The following is a 21,598-nucleotide window of genomic DNA, read 5'->3' as shown; positions in this document are numbered from 1 at the left end:
AAGTAAAAGAGGGGAATCGAGGAGTTAATCAGCAAGTGTGCCAGTGCTAAACTACGTAAACCCTTTGATTCTTACGTGATTAGATCTGGTTACCTTGTTGTCTAAGGCTCTCTTCATATATTTCATTTCAATTTCCCCTCAGTTCCTATCTACTTGTGGAACGACATGTTCGGAGATAGCTTTGGCAATTTTTCGGGACAGATGAGAAATAAAGTAAGAGCTAAGAAATAAAATATACGCAGAACATAGAGACAAGCAGTTGGAAAAAAGGTGATAGGAAGGTTCGAAAGTGTCCGATGAAAAAATAAATATATGAAGAGCTGAAACTCACGGGAGAGAAGTGCAAATTTGTTTCATGCACTCAGAGAGGTGAGTAGCCACGAATTGTTCCACATCCTCCTCCTTCACTTGTCTCGCCAGTCGCAAAGATCGTGAGGAGAGATTACCCTTCATCCAGTAGCGCATTGTCGAAATGCTGTTAAAAGACAACAACAAGTTAATTTCATTCGAGTTCACAAGATTATTCATGGAGTTTTAAGGATCGATTTAACGAATACACGAATCTACCATTCAGTTCGTGCAAAAAGAATTGAGTGTGAAAATGAGTCCTTTCCGGACTTTGAAAGTTTTGACACTAAACAAAAACATGCTAAACACATTCTTGTGAGAGTGAATCTCCGAGTCAGCTAAATTTCTTTTACGTGGTTTTTTTGTCTCATACGGAGAAAATTTAGGCGAAAAAACAGCAAACTCCCCTATACTGATACCGTCATCAAAATCCACTCAAGTCACCCCTATTTGGGCGGCAGATCCGCCAAACGAGCGGATAACAATTCCACAGCATTAGATTTTACCTCAACTCTCTGGATAATTTCACTAATCAACGTGGATCACTGCGGCAGTTGTGTCGGGAAGTGAGCTCGTGGTTTTGAAACTGCTTTTGGCAGAGTAAGGAAAACATTCTCATAAATTCAAAGGCTTCTGAACAAAACTTCTGATTTATGCTTTAAAAAAATCTAATCTCCACCTTGCAAGCAGCAGAGGTTTTAAAGCTCTTAAATTCTAGAATAGAAGCTTCCATTCCTAAAGCTACTAAAGACATAAAAGTATTGCCTTGTTAAAATATTTAAACCCACAAATAGTTCCTCCAATTTCACAAGTCTCTGAGAGAAATTAGGTCGCTCTTGGCTCAACTGGTCGAGTGAGGGATCAGCCAACTTGGAAAGGATCGCATCCCTCAGTCGGTGAAGCAATACTTCCACGGTCGCGGAACGTGATGGTGCTCAAGCAATGTGAGAAAATCGACGCTGATGAAAATCCCAAATGCTCAATTAGCTCTGCTCATCTAAGCAACAGTTAATGGCTCCAAAGCATGAAATTTTACTCATATTTTACAACCGACAAAGACTTCTTATTCCAGAAGTTGGTTTGTTTTCTTCGACCAAATTTTAATTTATCGAGGAAAGCTTATTTGAGCCGGCAAATACCCAGGGTTCAAACAGAAAATCCGCTTATTTTGCTCCCCAAAAACCGGTTCTTGACCTGTGTGCATCAGAGAAAGCAAAACGTTCCTAACTCTATGGAAGTCAAGTTTTGCTACCGTTATGCAGGATTTGAATAGATGAACCCAGAGTAATAAACCATTTGCATAAAAGCAAATTTTCACATAATTTAAATGGTTGGACCTGAACGGACGGGGTTATATTTCCTAGGAGATCCTGAATGATACACTTGCAGGAAAAGGCTAAATCTACCGTCAGAAGACGCTAATCCAAGATGTGATGGCTTTCTGTGGGTACATAAAATTCGGACAATCTCGTTGCTTGATTGAACTGACAGGAAAAATCATTTGCATGGAGATAGATGTGTCTCGTTCCAAGTTGACAATTTTTTAAGTGTTTGGCTGATTGAGTCAACTCAATTTGAGTCTAGTTGTAGTTAATTTTTCTGAATAGAAAAGGCCCGATTGAATCAGAGTAGGGCAAATCATTTCTAAGAGAATACATTCCTTAGTCATTTGAGCACCGAAACGAGCTTATGTATGCATTCATTTATTCACAGGAAAAGGTACTTCCGCCTTTTTTCAAACATTTTCAAAAGTGAATATGATTTCACGCCCTACCTTATCTGAGCGCCAGAAAACGCAAAGATCAAAGCCACCACTACTGAAATTACTGTGGGACATGTATATGCATATGTAATGCCACTAAAAATGCAAACAGGAAGTTTCCATGGTTATGGGAGAAGTAATAAAAAAATGCCCTTGCTTTAATTACATAATGCTAACTCGAGAAATCCGGACTAACACATTGTCTCAACATTGCGTGTAATCAAACCGTCTGGGCGTGTTTATGCTAAAGGTGCTCATAAGTGACCCGTGTCTCATGTGCATCTTAGGGGATAACCTGATAGCAACAGCGGGTGTGGGATATTCACGGAAAGCAGAGCTAGATTTAGTAACATATTCTGAAGCATGGTAGGTAGATATGCTAAAACTAAGCTAACTAATCCATGAAAATACTATCCTCTGTAACAGGTGGAGCACGCTAAGTGTGATTGGCTTTTACATTCGCCTCATAAGAGTCAATGGTCAGATTTTCGACCAAAATTGCCAACATTTAAAACTAGAAATAGTAGTTCCTTGGTCCAAGTTTGTCAGTGATAATATCTTTTTTTTCTCCTAAAGGAGTAAAGAAGTTATGCATCAAGTTGGCTATCACTTGGATGATACATTTACTCTCCAAGCCAAAATCTAGATCATTCCGTGAACAATAGTAAGTCAGTTAACTGTCTGCGAATGCAGTTGAAGGGTAGTAAGCGCTCCTAATCCCCTATTACGTTGAATTTAGGGGGAAGAAGACTTACCAGTTAGCAAGGGGATTGATTATGAGTTCAGTGTCGATACCAAAGACGGCAAAAATGAGAATTCCTTGGCCAAAATTGAAGATCTGGTCAATGAATTCCACTACCACAAAAACACCAGCCTCCATTTCTCGAACCAAGCGCCAGAGACAAATGCATATTCCCTACCAAGTTAAGACAATTTTATTATTTCAAGAGAAAAAGAGAAAGTATTCAGTACATTTAACAGAGAAATCTGTTTGCATACAGCATAGTAACTTTGAATTTAGCACAAACGATAGAAATATATCATTTGCCATCACCTAGGCAACCATCACAGCTGTTTGGGTATCACCCCCCTTCAAAGCAAAGTCGAGTCTTTTGTGGCTGGAATTACAAAGTAGGGCTGTCGGGACAACGCTACCTGAGATAGTAATGAAACGGTCTAAATGATCTGATATTTTCAACGGCATCGACTTTATTCACTGCAGTGAAACAATAATATCCTTCCTCATTTCTTCTCACTAGGTCCGTAATTTTCCCAGCACCAGTAAAGAGAGCTAAATTAGCTTTTTTGGCCCTTATGCATCTTATAATCGGTAAATGTGGAAAATAAGATCCACACAGGTAAAATAATGCTCGAAACAAGCGGAAAAGAAATCAGTGTTTGAATTAGAATGGCAAAAGAAAGCCGCATAAGATAATTTCAAGTCAATTTCACTCAAGTAGTTGCTTTCGGATAGCAAACTTGATGACGGTATTTGCTGGAGGTTACAGTTGACTGCATAAGTCAACTGGTGCATGACGTTTGCCTTGTGTAAAGTAAATTTGGTCACTTATTTGTGACGTCCACACTCGGAAGAAGACAAGGGCTGCCTAGGAGAATGGCACATTAATTTCATGTTGGCATGAGGGTCTTCTTATTTCGCCATCATTTCTTTCACCGATTTGGTGTTAGCGCAACCCAACCAGCTTTATGACCTCTCAGTCCTTCCGCATGCTTTATTACGCGTTAAGGGATGCCTCGAGACCCTATGTCAAACAGCTCCTACCAAAAATGCCCATTCCTCTGTGGTCAAGAGAACAATTGCTCCTATTTTTGCTTAGGAAAAATGGGTCCATACCTTAATCGAGGCAATCCTTCTACCTCACTCATCATCCCTACGTCACTTTTAATAGACATTCGACTTGATTTTCAGCAATAAAGGGAGACAGGTCAATGAAGGCAATAAAACTACAAAAAAAAACTTCCAAAACAATGAAAAAGAGGCGATAATATGTTTTTCTCTAATGTGAAATAAGCAGATAGTGAGATAACTTATTAAAATAGGCGTTAAGTGATATAAAAAATAATCATTTTTAAAACTCTATTGTGTTTCAAAAAGAAAGAGAAAACATTCCGGAGAGCAGCTTACAAAGAACATGCTAATCATGAGTAGGATGATGAGGATGAAGAAGCGATGCAAATTGGGCACCTCTGACTGATTCGAAAGTGGAGGCGGAAGATCATCCTCCTGGAAGGCCTCTTCACTGTCTGATTTATTTGACGATGCAACAGAGGAATTCCGATATTCAGTTCTCTCCACGGGAGATGTGGTGATCTGTTTTTCTCTAAGGAAAGAATTGTGTCATAAAGTTCTGGCTGGATATGCGGAAAAAAATCAACGGCCTTTACAAGTACCTACGGGTAGCGTTCAGATCAAAACGGGATCAACGTAACAAACTTCAAAGAATGGAAGTTTCATTCACTTCCCACATACAGAGCTCTCTGTTATACTTGTCCCGACCTACAAAACAGCTTTAAAATCTAATGGTTTGTGTATGATGTTTCACTTCTACGTTGGTCAAAAGTGGAAAATTGTCTTGGTAGCCATAAAAGGATTCTTCTCTTGAGCTATTTCACAACAGGTTACGGGTTGATCGGAATCATGAATCATGGAATCGAGGAATCATGAGGGTGAATGCTGCCAAAACAGGTTCATCGACATCCAAGCTTGGAACATTAAAATCTCCGGAATTTCTTACTGGAGCTGATCGTACCACAGACGAACTCTAAAAATACCTGCAGGTTTTGCGCCTTCGGTTCCAACAAAACTTCACATCTCACCAAGTGCTGATTAAGGATACCTGAACTGGACTGGCCTATGAAATTTGCGCCAGATAATACATGACAGTAATAGAACACACCTTTCACCTACAACTGCGTGGTGTAGAATCAGGGTAGCATGATCTTTAAAGTGGAAAATTAAGAAACCCATCCTGAACTGAACACGTGCCGAACGTAACCACTTTTCGTACCGACATCGCAGTTCCCGTACACAGTTGTGTTTCAAAGCCACTGATTGGCTTCAACAGAAAATGAGGAAAAAGCGTTAACTGTCAGTTAGTGAGACACCCACCTAGAACTTAGGACTCCTGTGAACGAGAAAATATGCAGATCCGGCACACACACACACACATCCATCATTTATGCAACCCATTGAAAAGGTATTCAGTTTTTCCGGACCAGGTTCAAGATACCTTCCCCTTTCTCTGTGGCCGTGACTGCAGCTAATGCTCGCCACCCCCACCACTAACCGGATCTTTCAATCCACTCGTAGGAAACTGTACGAAAGGTAACATTAACCCCCTGCCAACAGAGGTATATTTATGACTTTGGCACATCCATCCACCCACGCATTTTTTTCTTGCCAGACAAAGGTGGTCACAAAAATTGCTGAAAAATTAACGCCGCTCGGAAATTCACCGTTTCAAGGATTTCCAACCAATCCAACCAGCAGTTGTAGAAAGTGAAAGCTCACACGGCAATTACTCATTTGCTCACCTTAGACACTTCAGTAGCCATTTCATTGATGTTTAAGAGGGACGAAATCGTCCGCATATAGGACAGAAGTATAGGAAGTGGAAAAAAGGGCCGTGTGACACGTACTGCAAATCAGCGACCTCGTTTTCGTGCTGATGCAAGGCACCATCGTGAGGTGATGAATGAAGCAAGTCCGACGAATTGGATTTTTCTTCGTCAGGTGACACTGGCCTAAAACCAAAGAAAAAAGTCTGACTATCTTTCACAAGTACCCAGTGTAGCATTGCAGTGTACATAGAAAATAATTCAGACTTAATCTAGTGAATGCCTTACCAAAGACCTTCTAAATTCATCGTAAATTTTAGTTTCGGTCTACATATGGATTTTGAAAAAGGATTTTTGGAGACTAACAGTTAGATAAAAATAAACTTCTATTCATAAATATCGACGAGGAAGTCAAAGCTTAACTAATACCATGGAAAGTAAGTTTTGCTTCGGATAGCACATGGTAGAGCTCCAACTATTCTTCAGACTTCGACTCTTCAGCCTTCGTTCTAACGGTTGCTATGCCATCTCCATCCAATTATTCGTCTGTGAATTTTGCTCTACAAAAAGTGTTCTTCGCGCATAGAAGCATAGTTTTCATTCAAAGTTTGCAAACTCTTTCGCACGGTTGTTAAGTGTGAATTCACGCACAATTGAGTAAAGTAGGTTTTGAGGCTAATTTTTTTTTAAAGAATTGGTAGAGAAAAATCAACGACCAAAAACTGGTTTCCCAGGTCACTTTACAAATAATTAATGGTACTATTTTAATAGTGTAAGTGTACTTCCAAATTGTATTTATTCGACTTGGAAATTAAAAGCAATTACTTGGGATTTAAGGATGCAAACGAAAAGGTTTTATTATTAAAAATACGAAACAATGAAAATTGAACATTAAAACCACTCTAAACATGTTCTTTAGACGAACAAAACTGGGAGACAAATTTTTGCGTTAAATTTTAAGGCGTTTCCAAACACAAACTCGTAAACTAAAACAGTAGTGGTGGAAAACAATTTCCAAACTTAAAGGTTTCCCAACTGCAAAACAAAAACAACTCACTCATTTAAATGTGATAGTTCAGGTTCATCTCCAGTTTCCGGGGGAAGGAGGGGCGCGTATTCCACTTCTCTGGTGGTTTCAGTCGCATCCACTGCACCCGCGAAGTTGGAATGAGACCGTGATCTCTTGCTAGTTAAGCTCTAAAGAGTAAGGAAGAAGGAGAAATGCAACAAAGGGATACTAACAGGAGACTTTAAGCACAGCAGGGCACGGTGATAGGACGATTCACTGGCAGATAGCTGTGTGCCAGCGACGATCCCGGTCACAGCCCATATTGAAGCAGTTATTCAGCATGCTAAACAATCGACCCTAAACTGTCGATAGACGCGTGACTAGTCGACGCTAGATTCTGCAAGAAATAAGTCCTCTTAATGGCGACGGTGAAGAGAGCACAGGCATTGACGAACATTTTGGATCTTAAGAAGTTTGCACACGTTGGACGTGGACCAAAACAGTTTCCCACCTCTGACCGTTAACAAGGTGAGGCCGATTGTTCCAAGATTCTTGTTATAACAAGACTGACTTGCATTTATGGGCTAAATGCCGAGGTAAGTATATTTGAAGGAGTTCGGTTCGTACTCCCTGAAATGCTTTTTTTCCCTTCACGAGTTCAAAAGTTCCACCATTGCTTGAACGTCCATCGATTTGAGCTAATCTGACTTACAAGCAACCGCATTACCTTTTCTCTCCTCCATCAACACGAAATGAGTAGACTTTGGTGAGAACAACAGAAGAAAGGTCGAGCAGCATTAGGTTAATTAAAGGTTGAGCCTGTAGAAGCGTAATTACTTAAATTGGCTATTTTTGCCTTAGGGAGACAATACCAAGACTAGGAAAACTAACATTAAAAAACCAATTCCAAGCATGTATAGTAGTGCATAAAAACTGGCGCAAGAACCACCAACCATCCCAATAGTTAAAAGTAATGTTCGGTCTTAATGATTCATTCAATTGGCATGCAATTTTACCAGATTTTTAATCAACTTTGGAAAACAAGCAACCTCCTTATACACCGGTTGATTCAAACAAATCTCTATCCAAGACAACCGTGGATACTAATGACGCATGAAGAAAGCGAATAGTTAAGCGCGTAGCGCAAGGGAGACGCATTTTAACGAAAAGAAGCTTTCTGAAGAAATATTTACTACTGAAGACAATATCCAATGCAAAAACTAACGGTGTGGGTGCGTGTATTCTTAGGGCCATAGTTTGTTTATCGGGACCAAGGGACCGCAAGTATGGCGAGGTTTAACTTGATCCAAGGATGAACTGTTTATTACCGGAATACAGAGTTGTTAACTAAGTAAGCAATAGTAAAACAATGGGTGTTGGGTCACAACATGTCTTACCCGCAATCGAATTCGCATTTTTGAATACCTTAAGTGCTAAAAACGGCAGCGGAAATGGTAGGCAAGCTCTCATGTAGGGAGAAGGGTGCAGAGTAGGCAAACAGACTTACGCGACGTGAAACGACTGATTTGGAGCGGAAAATGCATAAAAATGCCAGTAACGAGGTCGACAAGCAGATAACAAGAAGCACCATGGAGCAAATTTGCTGAAAGAGAAACGAGAAATAAACGAAATGGATAGTGATTATTCTTAAACAGGGCATTGAAGTAAGTAATTTTGAGTTAAAGGTTTGTCAGCGGCAGTAATTTGAAATGGGTTTTGATACGGCAGAGCATGAAGCACTTTCAAATTCAAAGAGAAGTTTTCGATTCCTTGCATTAAAGTACGCTAACGTGGCATTAATACATGCATATAGTGTATTGGCACCAGGCGAATTCCGCAAAAGATTAATCTTCCTATGGCAAGGGTGGATGAAAACGGTTTTCCACTTCCGACTGATCATTCTGTCCTTATCCGATCATATCAACAAAATTAATTCCCAAATACAATTTACATGCAGGGATAAGTATGTAAAAAGCCTCTTTGTACTTCCTGAGACTTTTCATTTTCTCTAGGGTATAAACTCAAAAGTCCTCACATTTAGTCCCAAAGGGTAATTTGATCTCGTACTAGACTCATTTGGAATTGCATATAAGAAGAATGTGAAAAAAGCCTAGAAAAGACATTTCGGCGATCGGCACCTGCATAACCATTCTTTGCCGTGGCTTGAGCTGACACTTCTGGGAGGTAGCTTCAAAAGTTTTCGATGACACATCCTCATCACTACTTCAGGCAATGGTGGTCGGTGAAATCGTGGGTAAATAGAAATTCCCAGATTGCACATAGTTACAAATAGCGTTAAACAATTCAACAAACATTGGGCAAGTGAAACCCCAGGAAACAGATTCTCTTCAAAGGACACTGTAACATTTCTCAGTTTCCAAAATACTTAGTATTCAAGTTAAATTTGGAAACCTATTTCAATCCGACTTTTTATGATTTTCAGCTCTATGTAGGGACTTCACCACCAATCAGATGATGCTCGGGTTTGCGAGTACAATCCATCATACGGTCTTTTTGGAGGTGTTTTGCAGGGCATTCAAAAATTTCTAAAAACGGCCCAAAAATACACTAGTCAATGCCTCCAAAAAAAGTTCTACCCTTCACAATGTATTAAATCGGGATAGGTTTAAGTTTTACGACAAATCCAACCACTCAAATACCTCAAAACATAAACGAAGTGCGACCAATTAACAAACTGAGAAGATAGGTTCAGATAGATGATTTAAGTCTTGGTAGACTTCAGCTGGAACCAACACGGTGGATAGCCATAAGACCGCGGTGAATATATCTATTGCAAGGTGTGAGTAACGTAGCGGAAGTTTCGATGCCATACCATTTGAAACAAAGCAGTAAATTTACCTAAGAGGCTAAACGTATTCAGATGGTAAACTAATAGCCTCCCCTTGTTGTCATGATAAGCATAAAAGCAATCACTAATCTCGTATAGACACTGCCAAACAACAACGACAAGATAGCAAAACTGTCAGTGGATATTTAGCTACAAAAATAAGGTGGCCAGAAATTTGCCGAGATTTTTTGTCATAAAATCAAATAACGGCAAAAAAACTCCTTAAAATAGTTCATTTATTAAAATTTGTCCTTTCCCGACAAAGCACGAGCTCACAAAGTGTGCTTTCATGAAACGTTTTGCCTCTAAAAGAAAAACTTTACCCACAGCCACTTTTGTTTCTGTCTCACCTATTTCCTTATGGCCCATTCTTTTTCGCCCGTGGTTGTACAATCCCAAGAAAAGGGGATAATAATAATATGAGGGAATAGCATTAGGGTAATGAAGAGAATGAGACATATCTACCAAACCCCATAATCCATTTTGGCGGTGTTTGAAGGTTATTTTCATCTGCTACTGCAAGTGGGCGGAACCCGTTCACTTGGAAGCTCCATTACTTTGCCATTTGTCATAGGCGTAAACGAGGCATTTTGTCATCACTTACACTAAACACTACTGCAATTGCTCGTTTCATTAACCTTAAACCTCTCTGAAACGATAGAGACGCGTAGTTTCTCTGCATTATTAAAAATGGAGGATCTTCTCGAAACTGATGCATCTACCCTTGAGTCGGTGTGTTCTGCTGCACATCACACTCCATCCAAATGCTATGTAAAAGGATAAACAGGTGCTCCTGCAACTTTGGGACCGCGATTTGGACCCCCATCCACTAGGTTCATCGAACCGACATTTGCGGGCATGATAGTTCAAAGTACAAGGAAAGAAGTCGGTTCACGTCTGCGCCGATGGATTGGACCCACATCCGTGCTTTCTAGGGCGTAGGCATAAGCAGTCGCATGTATTTAAAAAACCTCCGCAAGCTACAAGAAGTCATTGTGTGGAGCTTTACTAAAAATTGCAAGGACTTTTAAGCTACCTAATGATTACGGGCTTTGCCCCTGATTATACGTAAAATTAGCATAAATTTAGGAATGCAACTTTTGCTATTACGAGTTATACTGTGTGCTTGATAAGTCTGTACTCCTTGGTAGTAAGGGGAGCCAAACTTGAGAATTAGGATGTTTAGATAAAATATTTACAAACCCAATGATAAACCAAGACTGACTATCTCTATGTTAAGTTTATGGAAGGATAAGTGAAATTCAAAATACCCAATAGGTTTAAAAATAATTTCTTTTTCACATTTGATGAAACTTCTCCTTTGAAGACTAAGTCAGATTTTAGTTGAACCAAGCTTAATAGAGTGTATACAAATACTCTACTAGATTGAAAAAGGTTTCACCTTTTTGACAAAAAATGAATACAAACGACTCAATCAAGAACCCTTGTTGTCGTCGTAGATTTATGTTTAGAAAAAAAAGTTAAGAGAATTCTTCCCTGCTTTCACAATTTCAAAGATGGAATAAAATGCATGTAAATTGAAACTTTGAGCTTTACGTGGGATTTTATCGGAGCAAAGGAAGCGCTAGAGATGCATATCAGGCAACGCGCCCCCCTGAGTCTGGACGCCAAGCATGTCGACATCTAAAACCTGTCGAGAAATTTCGCAGAAGCGTCTCCATCCTGTTACAGCGGTGAGCACAGCGCATTCATTCAGGGGCTTTTGCGATTTCAAAAAGTTAGCTCTAAGCAGGCGCCAAGGAAGATTTAAACCTTTGCACAATACAAAGGAGTCAAACCCTTCACAAAAAAGGCCAGAACTGGGAGAAAACCTGGGCACATCATTTCGCAACAAATCACCCAAAACATACCTCGGGGAACAACATTTCGGCACCAACGACGAAGTGAATTGGGCTAACCTCGGATGATTAAGCCTTATTAGCGGACCCTTTCGTGTCAAACTGTTTTTCAGACAATGATTTGACGCTGGATCAGTATGGAGAGGGCTGTACTACCGATATGTATGTAGTTTCCACTCCCCAAACTCTGTTCCTTTCTTCCCTGAACTCAAGCCTCGGTCTAGCTTGGTAAACTCTGTGATACCAAAGGAACTTTAAAAGGGGCTTTCTTTACCTCAACACTCGTTCACACTATTCACTGTCTGAATGGACAATTGACCCTTTTATAGAGGTGGTTAAGGTAAAGATAAATTACTTAATTTTAGAGTCTATCCAAAAGAGGATTGAAACCGAGCATTCCATGGTTTTTTTGTCCAGTGGAAAAACTTTAAGACTGTCTGAGGCCAACAAAAATGGGGATGGCAATAAGTCGCGGTTGAAATATCATGGACTTGAACATGGTGAATCCGACAAACAGCTGGAAGAAGAAAAACCAACACTCAAAAACCTGAAATCAGAGAAAAGGTGAAACAGATTTCAGACACTAGAACTGGGAAGGGGGGGTAATGAACCCGAGATACCTATTGGCCTTTACTGCCAATGTAGTTCTCATTCTTTTACATTTCCTTGATCATGTCTTATGAGGAAACCCTATTTCCCATTCCTTGAAACAATTGACCCTGTGCAAGTGGCACAAATTCACCCTTCATGAGTGAAGCTAATTGACAAGATGGTCACCTAATGATGAGCAAACACAAAAAGGGGGGTCAGTTCCTGGCACGAAGTTATGCTGAACGCTGAACGAAGACCATCCACCAAAAAAACTGACTTCAGTGAACACTAACATTGAAATATGGTCACTAAGGTACTCTGCTTCTTGTTTATCAAAGCACTTGCAAAGGTGACAAAGTACCCCTTTCGTTGGTGTTTCATGCTACCAATCCATTCCATGACGGAAGTCATTAAATTTTTAGTAAAGGATATGTCATTTGTACATATTTATGAAGTTCATGCGACTACTCTCGTTGGAGTCTAGACATGATCCCAAGTCGAAATGAGTGTTTAACACTGGGACCCAACAAGTCTTGCGCAGATTGATTGACAATAGCTTAATCTGTCATTTCATTGAATTAACGGTTCTTAGATATATCCATGAGTTTGATAAGGCTATCCGCGAGACTTCGTGACACTCAATATCAAGACCCACCATATTTCTACCTCACTTTCCATTTCCTCGCATCAACCAGACTGCAGATGAAACTAAGCAAAAAACGCAATCCCAGCCATAATTACAAAATTGAGGGTAAGGCTTAGCAAAATGAGACTGCACATTACCAAAGCCAAAAGTAGGAGTTATCTTTCAATAATTGAGTTTTATCCTATGATATCCTGCCTTTGTCAAAAAGCATCGGGAATAACTCCTACTGATTTCTTTTCCTTAAAGTGCATAAAAAGAGACCAATAAAACAACGGTTCGTAATACGAGTCTTTCTGAAATAATGTTTCCAAATGAGGAGAATTAAATGGGGAAAGGGTCCATTACTTCCTCATTGGGTTTCAAAAATGAGCTAAATCATAAAACTATTGTTCCATTGTCTATTCTGCTAAGACTTAATCTGTTTCTAAATTTATAAAAAAAAGATTCATGTCCAGGCATAGGTCTGTGATGCTCGATTAGCCACTTTCACCAGTTAATGGTGTGATAAACATACAAGAACACAAACCAAGTCTCTGCTACTGGAGATGGTTGATAAAACAGCCATCCATTGAGAAAGTGTGGAAAAGCAGTAAGTTGTTTATATGTGCAAAAATGCCAAATCCTATTCACCAAACATGGAAGAAGTGAGGGCTGGTAGCAAAATATGGTTACAATTTCGCAACTATGATCAAAATACAAGGTTAGGCATTAGAAGATTTCGCGGTGTTGAGGTGATTTTGCACCAAACTTCTTAGATTAGAATGCAGTCAGTCATCTCCTTCGTCTTGCCGACTCGAAATATTAGCGTTATTAATGTATTCGCCTCCAATACACCACACTTTGTTCATAGACAAAAGTAATATAATCGCCTTAGCTACAAGGATACATTAGTCGTTTCTAGGGAAATCAACTATTAGTTGTCAATAAGACAGAAATTTTGATTCTTCCGCTCGCTCCCTATTGCTTGTCACTCAGTGTAGGAGTAATGATCAAATTCCTCCGGATTGTCAGATTATTTGTAAAGGATACCGCCTTTGTGCCCGTTGACGATTTGAGAAAAAAAAACATTGTGAAGACAACCAAAACGAGAGCCTATTATTGGAAAACGGATTAATATTTTAGGATTTAGACCCATGATTATAACATAAAAGGGACTTCATGACTGAATGGCCTCAGAAGACAGTAACCAGCATTGGCTACAATCCAACTGTCAAAAATTCGTATCGCTTTCCAAATACAGAAAAACTGAGTATTAATTAAAAGCATAACTTGCAACTCCTCTCCCCATGCAATTTTTCCATATTTTAAACATACTTGTGTCGTGCCGTAATGAAAAGCTGGGTTTATGTCACGAGAAGTGAGAGGTTGCGCAGTGAGCGTCAGAATCAGCGTCGAAACTACCGGAATTCTAAAATGGAAAGGATGCTTTAGCCGAGTCAATAAAAGATGTCAAATAGTGACAAATTAAATCATATGTATCAGATGGCCTGGCGTTTACAATTTGGATGAATTAGTACTAGTTCAACTAATTGATCAAATATTTCGTGTTGTCCCATCGTGAAACTGGTTTTATGAGGACAAGCGAAGATACCAGAAAACCTAAGTGGATTTTGGAACCAAAGGAGAAAGCGATATTTCCGCAATTTACCCCTACTACTGGTCCTTTTTAGCAGTTGTAAGCGTTTGATTGTGGCAACATCGTTCACTTTCCAGCTGGCATTATCTATTACAGTTTCATAGTGGTCGAACAAACGGTAAATACAAGCTAGGCAGTGAAGACTCTAACTTCCACTGATTCAATGTATTTACGGACCTAGTAACCAATCGCCTGGACGACAAACCATTTCGTCCTGGCTGTGGAAAACATTTACATAAGCCCAAAAGAGTGGTGTACGCATGGAACGTGTTACCGTTTGAGTTATTGCAAATGTTTAGATTTGTTCTACCACCTTTATTTACTACTTAATAAAATAATTTGTTTAAAATGAGCGGCTCACACAAATCCCAGCGCGTAGAAGACAATCTGGGCTCCTATTGACAGTGGTCGCCTACGTCGAATTTGAAGGAGGAGCGCAATGCAAAGGAAAGCCGTCCAGACGCGTGATCCCGTGCAGGCGAAAAAGAAGACGATGAATTTTATGTACTGACTCCAAGTGGTATCGACTTCCCTATCTGCCAATAAAGATATAAAAACTCGGGTGTAAGTTAAAGCTTGATATCGGCTGCATAAGGTGGTACACATAGCCATGAGTTTCCCAAATCTCCTGGGATTCAATGTGGGCTCCGCTCATATAATTTAAATTACTAGTTTTCCAAACCTTCCGTGTGTCCACAATAAATCTGCCTCCACATTGGTATGCCTTATTATGTCGTCAGCAACAATGCGGACACTGTAGTTGTGGAAACGACTAGCTTCCCGAATTCCACTAACTGAAGACCAGGCCCAAATGTGGAAGAAGGACGTCGCCTGTGATTAACCAAATCTGCAAGGACTTATAACAGAAAGACTATTGAAAATAAGCAAACTTTTGGCAGCTACCCCTGAATGGAACGGGGAGGAATTGGAGTGAATTCGAATTTTAAAGAGCTGAAACATTAAAAGACAGTTATGAGAGTCTTCAAAAAGTTTGCACCTCTCTAGGTTACATGAAACTGTGAATGGCACAGAAGCGGAGACAAACCAGAAGGGAGACAGGAGTAAAAAGCAGAGTTTTGTGAAACTAACCCATCTTGCGTGTTTTAGCAATTTAGTTTGTCGATTAATAAATATCTATATAAAGAGCAAGTGACACAACTTGCAGTTGCTATAGAATGTCATTTAGCCTCGAATACAAAAAAGGACGAATTGTGATCCAGTTTCAAAGAAGAATTTGAGCCCTGCGAGATGCCTCGTCACCAGTGGAATTGAATTCCCCCTAGTCTTGGTTTAAAATCGTTGCATGACGTTATTTCCGACTACCTCGAGACATCAAAAGTAGAAAAAAAATATGAGCATTACTGAGAACCTCATTTAAAAGGAATTCATTTAACAGAAAGATGGTTGTTTTAATTCTACACAACTCCATGAAACGTTCAGATGCCTGTAAACTAACTTGTAAGACAATGATATCTAAGCTAGCAGTATCCCAGCTCTTCCGTAGGTTTATGAAGAACCTGCTTCCAATATGCTATGCCTAACTACTTTTCTGGGGGGGAGGGGGGGGGGGGACACTTCAGAAAGGAATCAGCAACTGAGCAAGAACTCACCCCAGGTTATGGGCTCCCAGAGTGAACCAACCACCAGGCTGCTGCAGAAGACCATGACTGAGACAATGACACAGACAAGAAAGCGGTAGGGCATTCGATTGGCCTTTTTTGTCACCGCAAGTATTGCCAGAGTCCATACCTGTTAAATGTAGATTGCTACTTATTTTTTACGAGTAGCAACCCTATTTAAAGGCAAATAGTAGTTTGCAGTCTTACAAAGTACTCAGTGGCTTCGAGATAGCCCAAACACGAAAACGAAGAAGAAAGAAGAGCACTCAATAATTACCAAACTGCAGCAGTGTTTTTGTTTCCGTCTTCCAGATCAGAAGGAAGAAGGCGCAATAAATAAAAAGGTCATGAAGTTGCATGCGCATCCCCATTTTCCGTCGCTTGTAATAGTTAGCAATAGACCATTCTCAGTAATAAAACCCGACTTTCAAAACTAAAAGGAGGCGGAATGCCGACAATGCAATTAAAAACGCTTATCTTGCCACAGAACCTTCATGGGACGCTAATTGGTTTTGAAACTTTACTTTGCATGAAAAAATGACATTTTAAAGTGTTAAGTGTTGCTAGTTTTCAAGAAACTTCAGTTTGCTGAGCTTGTAAAAAGGAAAGTGAATAATTCAGCAAACCTACTTGTCGTCCAAACCCTCATGAAAAAGACTCAGATACCTAAATATACATTGACAATTCTCAGCAGTGATCAGGTCTCCTAAGAGAAAGGTGGGTCCAAGTAGCCGATTTTGCTTGGGTAGCACAGACACTTATTTGGACATCGTGAGCCATTTGAAACAGAGATGCCGTCCAAAAAGTGACATTTAAATGATATTTGGTGTCAATATACACTACACCCTCGAAACTACAAATGCTATGAGGTGGTGATGCTCTTCGTTCTTACGGAAAGATTGGTCTTGTGAAACTGCACAGTAAAAAGCTGTGTCGAGCAGGCGTTCCACACACTGACTACATACTCATAGTGCTAAATAACCACTGTGATTTGGCAACGAGGCTAATACAGCTGGAATTGCCAGAGACATACACCTGTCTGTCGCACCATTCAAACAGTGAGCTTGTTGAGTGACCAGGCACGTCATCACTACACCGTGAAGTCCTTTTAGCCTTCTGCATGAGTAGACACCAGGAGCTTTGAGTTGTACCACCTCGTTGACAGGAAACTGCATGTATTATCATCACAAGCTGAAGTTTGCATACCCGCTGTGTGGACAATAGATATCTGGACAAAGTTAAGCTGGCCTGGTCCACGGAAACTGTGCATCAGTTGTGTGTAGTAGTACACGATTTCTACTTCTCCGTGCTTTTTCTGCCACGTTTTGATTGAAACGTTCTCAATGCACTGATATTCACCCGGCATTTTTCAATTTAAAAAGTTAATTTGTCTATTAGTTTGGGGATTAGATGCTGAGAGCTCGGGTTGATGAGCCAATTCAAGTGTCCAAGAAATTCAAAAAAAAACCTGAAACTTGCATTAAACTTCTACAAGACACCAACCATCGTTAATGTCTTGCTTTCAGAAATTATCTCAACAATTCTCTATAATTTCTCGCATTATTCTTCCTTGCTCGTGTCAGTACGGGATTGTCGGGTTTCTTTGTCAGTGCAGAGACGACGTTTAAGGAGAGGAACTTATAACAAGAAAGCATGCCAAGTAATAAAATCACGACAGAACAGAATATCACCGACGCAAACACGACCACTTCCCATATCTTCAACTTTCCCATCAAATCAAGAAATAAAAGTGCTAGTTCAACGGAAAAAAGTTTCCTTTCAGTCATGGATACAAAGAATGTTAAAAACTCACACAACACAGGAGACTGGCCCAAGACAGGTAGACTGCAGCTTGTTCCAACGTCCCATCGTAGTACCGCAGATCCACATGCACCAGGGTAGCCATTCCAGCAAAGATGAACATGATGGGGGCGTAGAGAAACGTTCCTATCACAAGCCCAGCGCCAATCTTTGGACAAAAGAAAGACAGAAAATAAAATATTGAGCTGGATCTCTTATGTTCATGGTTATTCTCGACAGATGGGAGGAAACAGAACATGCTGCGAGGTTCAAAATTTGCGCATAGACAGTGGCAAAAAATGAGCATCAAACGCTCAAACAATTGTAATTGATAGTGGTAAGTATTCAATGGTTAATTTCTGTTAAGCAGATTAGGTTTTCCAGTAATCATGGGAGGTGTGAAGGACTCTCAAATGGGATGCGGACATCTAATTTTAAACAGGTAAGAGTGCCACCGTGGCAGAACTACACGTAGAAGTGGAAATTGTGCACTACTCCACAATGACAGCTGACGAGCATATTGTCCATGGACTAGACCAGCCCAATTCTGTCCAGGTATCTTTAGTCCAGACGGCGAGTAACGCTGGTAGTGGGGGAGTATGAGCTGAAGTGTCAGATGATAATGCACGAAGTTCCCTATCAATGAAGGCGTAAAACTCAAGTCTCCTGGTGTCTACTCACGCAGAAGGCTAAAAACACTTCACGGTGCAGTGATCGCATGCCCAGTCGATCAGCAGTGACATTGTTTGAATGGTGCAAGCGGTTCACTAGCAGACGGTCGTATACCTGTGATGACTCCAGCTATAATGGCCTCGTCACCAAGTCACAGTCGTCAGCGTGTGGAATGCCTGGTGGACGCATAGCTTGTTATCGTGCAGTTGCACAAGAAGGCCGATCTTTCTGTGAGAACGAAAAAACACCATCACCTAAGAGCATGTGCAATTTCGAGGAGAGGTCAATCAACGAGATTCTATTCGTCGAGTTCACATGTCAATTAGAGAAGACATATATTCATTTTTGAAAATTATTTAAACTTTAACACCATTTAATTTGCATTATTGCCTTTTGGGGAAGTTTAAGTGAATAAAATTATTCGAGCCCCTTGGAATATATGAGGAAATATCCTGTTCGATTGTGAATCAAAGGTTACCAAGTGTAGCGCCCCAAGACTTCCCTGAAGGCGAAAGAGGACATAATACTGGGACAAATTATGTGTTGTCGACGCACAGAAGGGCTTGAGGACTATTGACATAACCCAAAGACCAGGCGCAGCCTGGCAGAGGTACAATGGCAGAGCCCCTAAGTGGCTCGTTACCAACAAAAAACAAGCTTGAGACAGGCTCCAATTTTCCCGTTTTATCTCTCCGCTCCCATCTCCCTTTTATGCTCAAACCGATCAGCAAATTTCTTATGTCGATGCCTAATGCCAAGAAATCACCATTCGAAGAAATGGCATCGAGGGAAAGTGAAGATAGAATGAGACCGAATGCCCTACCAGGTGACGCATATAGCTCTGAGTGATCCATCACCAAAACCACATATCTAAAACCACTTCTAGGAGGTATATCGGTCTGCTACCTCACCTTCCGCAAACACTATCCAACAAATTTGATGAGAAGATCTTGGAGCTCCATAACCGAATTAAACTCGTTTCCCAAAGTCTTCAAGATCGAATTACATCAAATGAGTTCAAGAAAGCGGTGAAAAGGAAGATAAAAGATGCCGTAACGATGTTGAACTGGAATATATCTGTGGTTAAGGATGCAAATATAAGTAACCACCTTAAAATAACACATCCCAACAAGTTATAAATCAGTACACCTGTCTTTAATGAAAATCATCAACTTTTGCCTTGGGTTTTCAACAACGGATGAGAGATCATGATCATGAGAAATTCAAAAATATCTACGACGATCCAGCTGAAGGCTCCATTCTTTACCAAAGTATTTAAAGTGGCGTGAGAGTAAGGTGTTTGTGAATTCTCCTGAACCTCAACAGAAGTGTATGTGGTTACTTTTACTTCGCCATTTACCGCAAACAAGATGGCAGGGATAAAGTGATAACGATTCCCTTCCGTGAGGTAAAGACAGTACACTACGTGGGTTTTGTCTTTCATAGAATCTAACAAGCACTGAAAAGATTATATTACAAACCAAGGGAAATGAATATGTATGCAAATCCATCATAAATATAGTCTATTTTAACAAAGAATACGTTCCACACATGGAACAAATCAAAACCCAAAAGCTCCCAACAGCTCGTTGGAGTGAATTGGGGGCTGTTGCAAAGGTCACATTCGCAACAGTTGGGGGGTGAGGATAGTGCTTATTAAAACACCAATGCACAAGAAAAGACATGTTTTCATAAAAAATAGTCACTTTATAAATATGGCCGTATGATTACGTTACAAACTGTCGCCAATGGTTATAGCCGGGAGTTTCTATTGGTCGCGAGTGGCCGGAACACTCCGGAGGCTACTGCCACAGATAAAGACTTCAAAGCATATTAACGTGAGTGTGCGAGCATAGTGGTATAAAGTGGGCATACGAGCCTGGCTGCTGGTTGGTGGAGACGGCCAAACAATGAGCCTGGGTCTGCTTCACTCGACCAGCTTAGTTAAACGTGGTTACAGCTATGGGTCGACCTTGACCTTGAAAAGAATGTCAATCCATTTAAAGCGCGCCCAAACCCGATGTCCGCCATTTGGGAGGGGATAAACTAGAGAAGACTCCTAAATTGTTTGCAGACTAATCACGAGAATGGGAGCTTCTAAAAATGCAAACAGGAACGTTTTCTAGGGTTGCGGGGGTCCCTGGCAGATTCTGACGTACAACCCGCCCATAAACGGTATTTTTGTAGTTCGTTCCTCTCAAAAAATGAGACCGATTATAAAAGACCAAAACGGCCTCTCTAAATTTATTGTAGCAAATATGCAAAAAGTTGACGAAGTCTTCTCAAAAACCGGTGATTAAGAGACCCCACTTTAATCAATTAATCAGAACCTTATCAACATTCAATTCGAACAGTTAATTTTGCAGTCACCCTATGTAAATTCATGAGAGCCCAAACGCAAATCTTTTTCCAACCTTCTCGTATCCTACAAAGAAACTCCTCGATTCACAAAAGATGTATTTCAATTCAATGAAATCCAAAAAAGTGAGCTGTTGCAGTGACCTCAAGAGTTTCCAAACCAAAACCCACCCTGTAAACATTTTTTGCCCAATTATTTCATCCCATTCCACCTAAGAAAGCCGTTCACACTCTCCACGGTCGTCCGCAGGAATTGGCACCTGTACCCAATAGCTCATGTTTGTAAAATTTTTCGTTTTGGTTACGCTAGCACTGAGGGCACAGCCACGGCACTTCCGCATAGCGGTATAGCCTCCAGGGCATGCCAGTAGCCCCTCAGCACGTCTGTGAGTAGAGAATACATATTCTGCCCTGGCATTATGCCATCTTTTGTCTTCATCGAAGCCTCAACGCACTACATTGGTAGCAGCAAAAATCAAGCCCGATCCCAAAAAGCAACCACTTGATTCCTATTATTGAAGGGTAAACCTCAAAATGATGGAGGGGCAAATGCTATGGATGGGAGCATCTGTTACAACCCCTAGCAGAAAGGTTGAACATGGCGTCTACCCTCGGCAACTGCCCCAGTCCCATGTCCTGAGGAAAAGCTATTAACAACCGAAGTGACACTAGTCGTGAAGCATCTGGAAAAGTTCGTTACGGAGCTATCTACGGTGCCTGTATGAAGATGTCAATTAGGTGAATGCGCGATACCTCATTCACTTTCCCGCTAGATGAATAGAACCCAGATAAATGTAGCTGGGATGCATTGAAGTGAAAACAAAGTGGCATGAAGGAACAGACTCGAAACAGTACCTCCATGAAACTATCG

At 40.5% G+C, this 21,598-nt stretch overlaps 1 protein-coding gene across 1 annotated transcript in view; it reads right to left on the bottom strand. All coding sequences in view use genetic code 11, as the record gives it.

The window, feature by feature from the left end:
- The window catches only part of EGR_01949 (Integral membrane protein GPR155), a gene marked incomplete at both ends in the record, with an annotated part of 33,724 nt that overhangs the window by 4,477 nt on the left and 7,649 nt on the right, over positions 1-21,598 (bottom strand). Inside the window, 10 exons of the mRNA XM_024491198.1 lie at positions 332-475; positions 2,866-3,026; positions 4,257-4,452; positions 5,771-5,875; positions 6,747-6,886; positions 8,206-8,301; positions 13,957-14,050; positions 14,640-14,814; positions 15,889-16,027; positions 17,711-17,866. Of these exons, the coding sequence (XP_024354341.1) occupies positions 332-475; positions 2,866-3,026; positions 4,257-4,452; positions 5,771-5,875; positions 6,747-6,886; positions 8,206-8,301; positions 13,957-14,050; positions 14,640-14,814; positions 15,889-16,027; positions 17,711-17,866 (1,406 nt within the window). The remainder of the gene's footprint in view (positions 1-331; positions 476-2,865; positions 3,027-4,256; positions 4,453-5,770; positions 5,876-6,746; positions 6,887-8,205; positions 8,302-13,956; positions 14,051-14,639; positions 14,815-15,888; positions 16,028-17,710; positions 17,867-21,598) is intronic.

The sequence above is a fragment of the Echinococcus granulosus genome (genome assembly GCF_000524195.1).
Source record: "Echinococcus granulosus chromosome Unknown EG_S00008, whole genome shotgun sequence".
Classification (NCBI taxonomy): domain Eukaryota; kingdom Metazoa; phylum Platyhelminthes; class Cestoda; order Cyclophyllidea; family Taeniidae; genus Echinococcus; species Echinococcus granulosus.
This window is presented reverse-complemented; position numbering and strand designations above follow the sequence as displayed.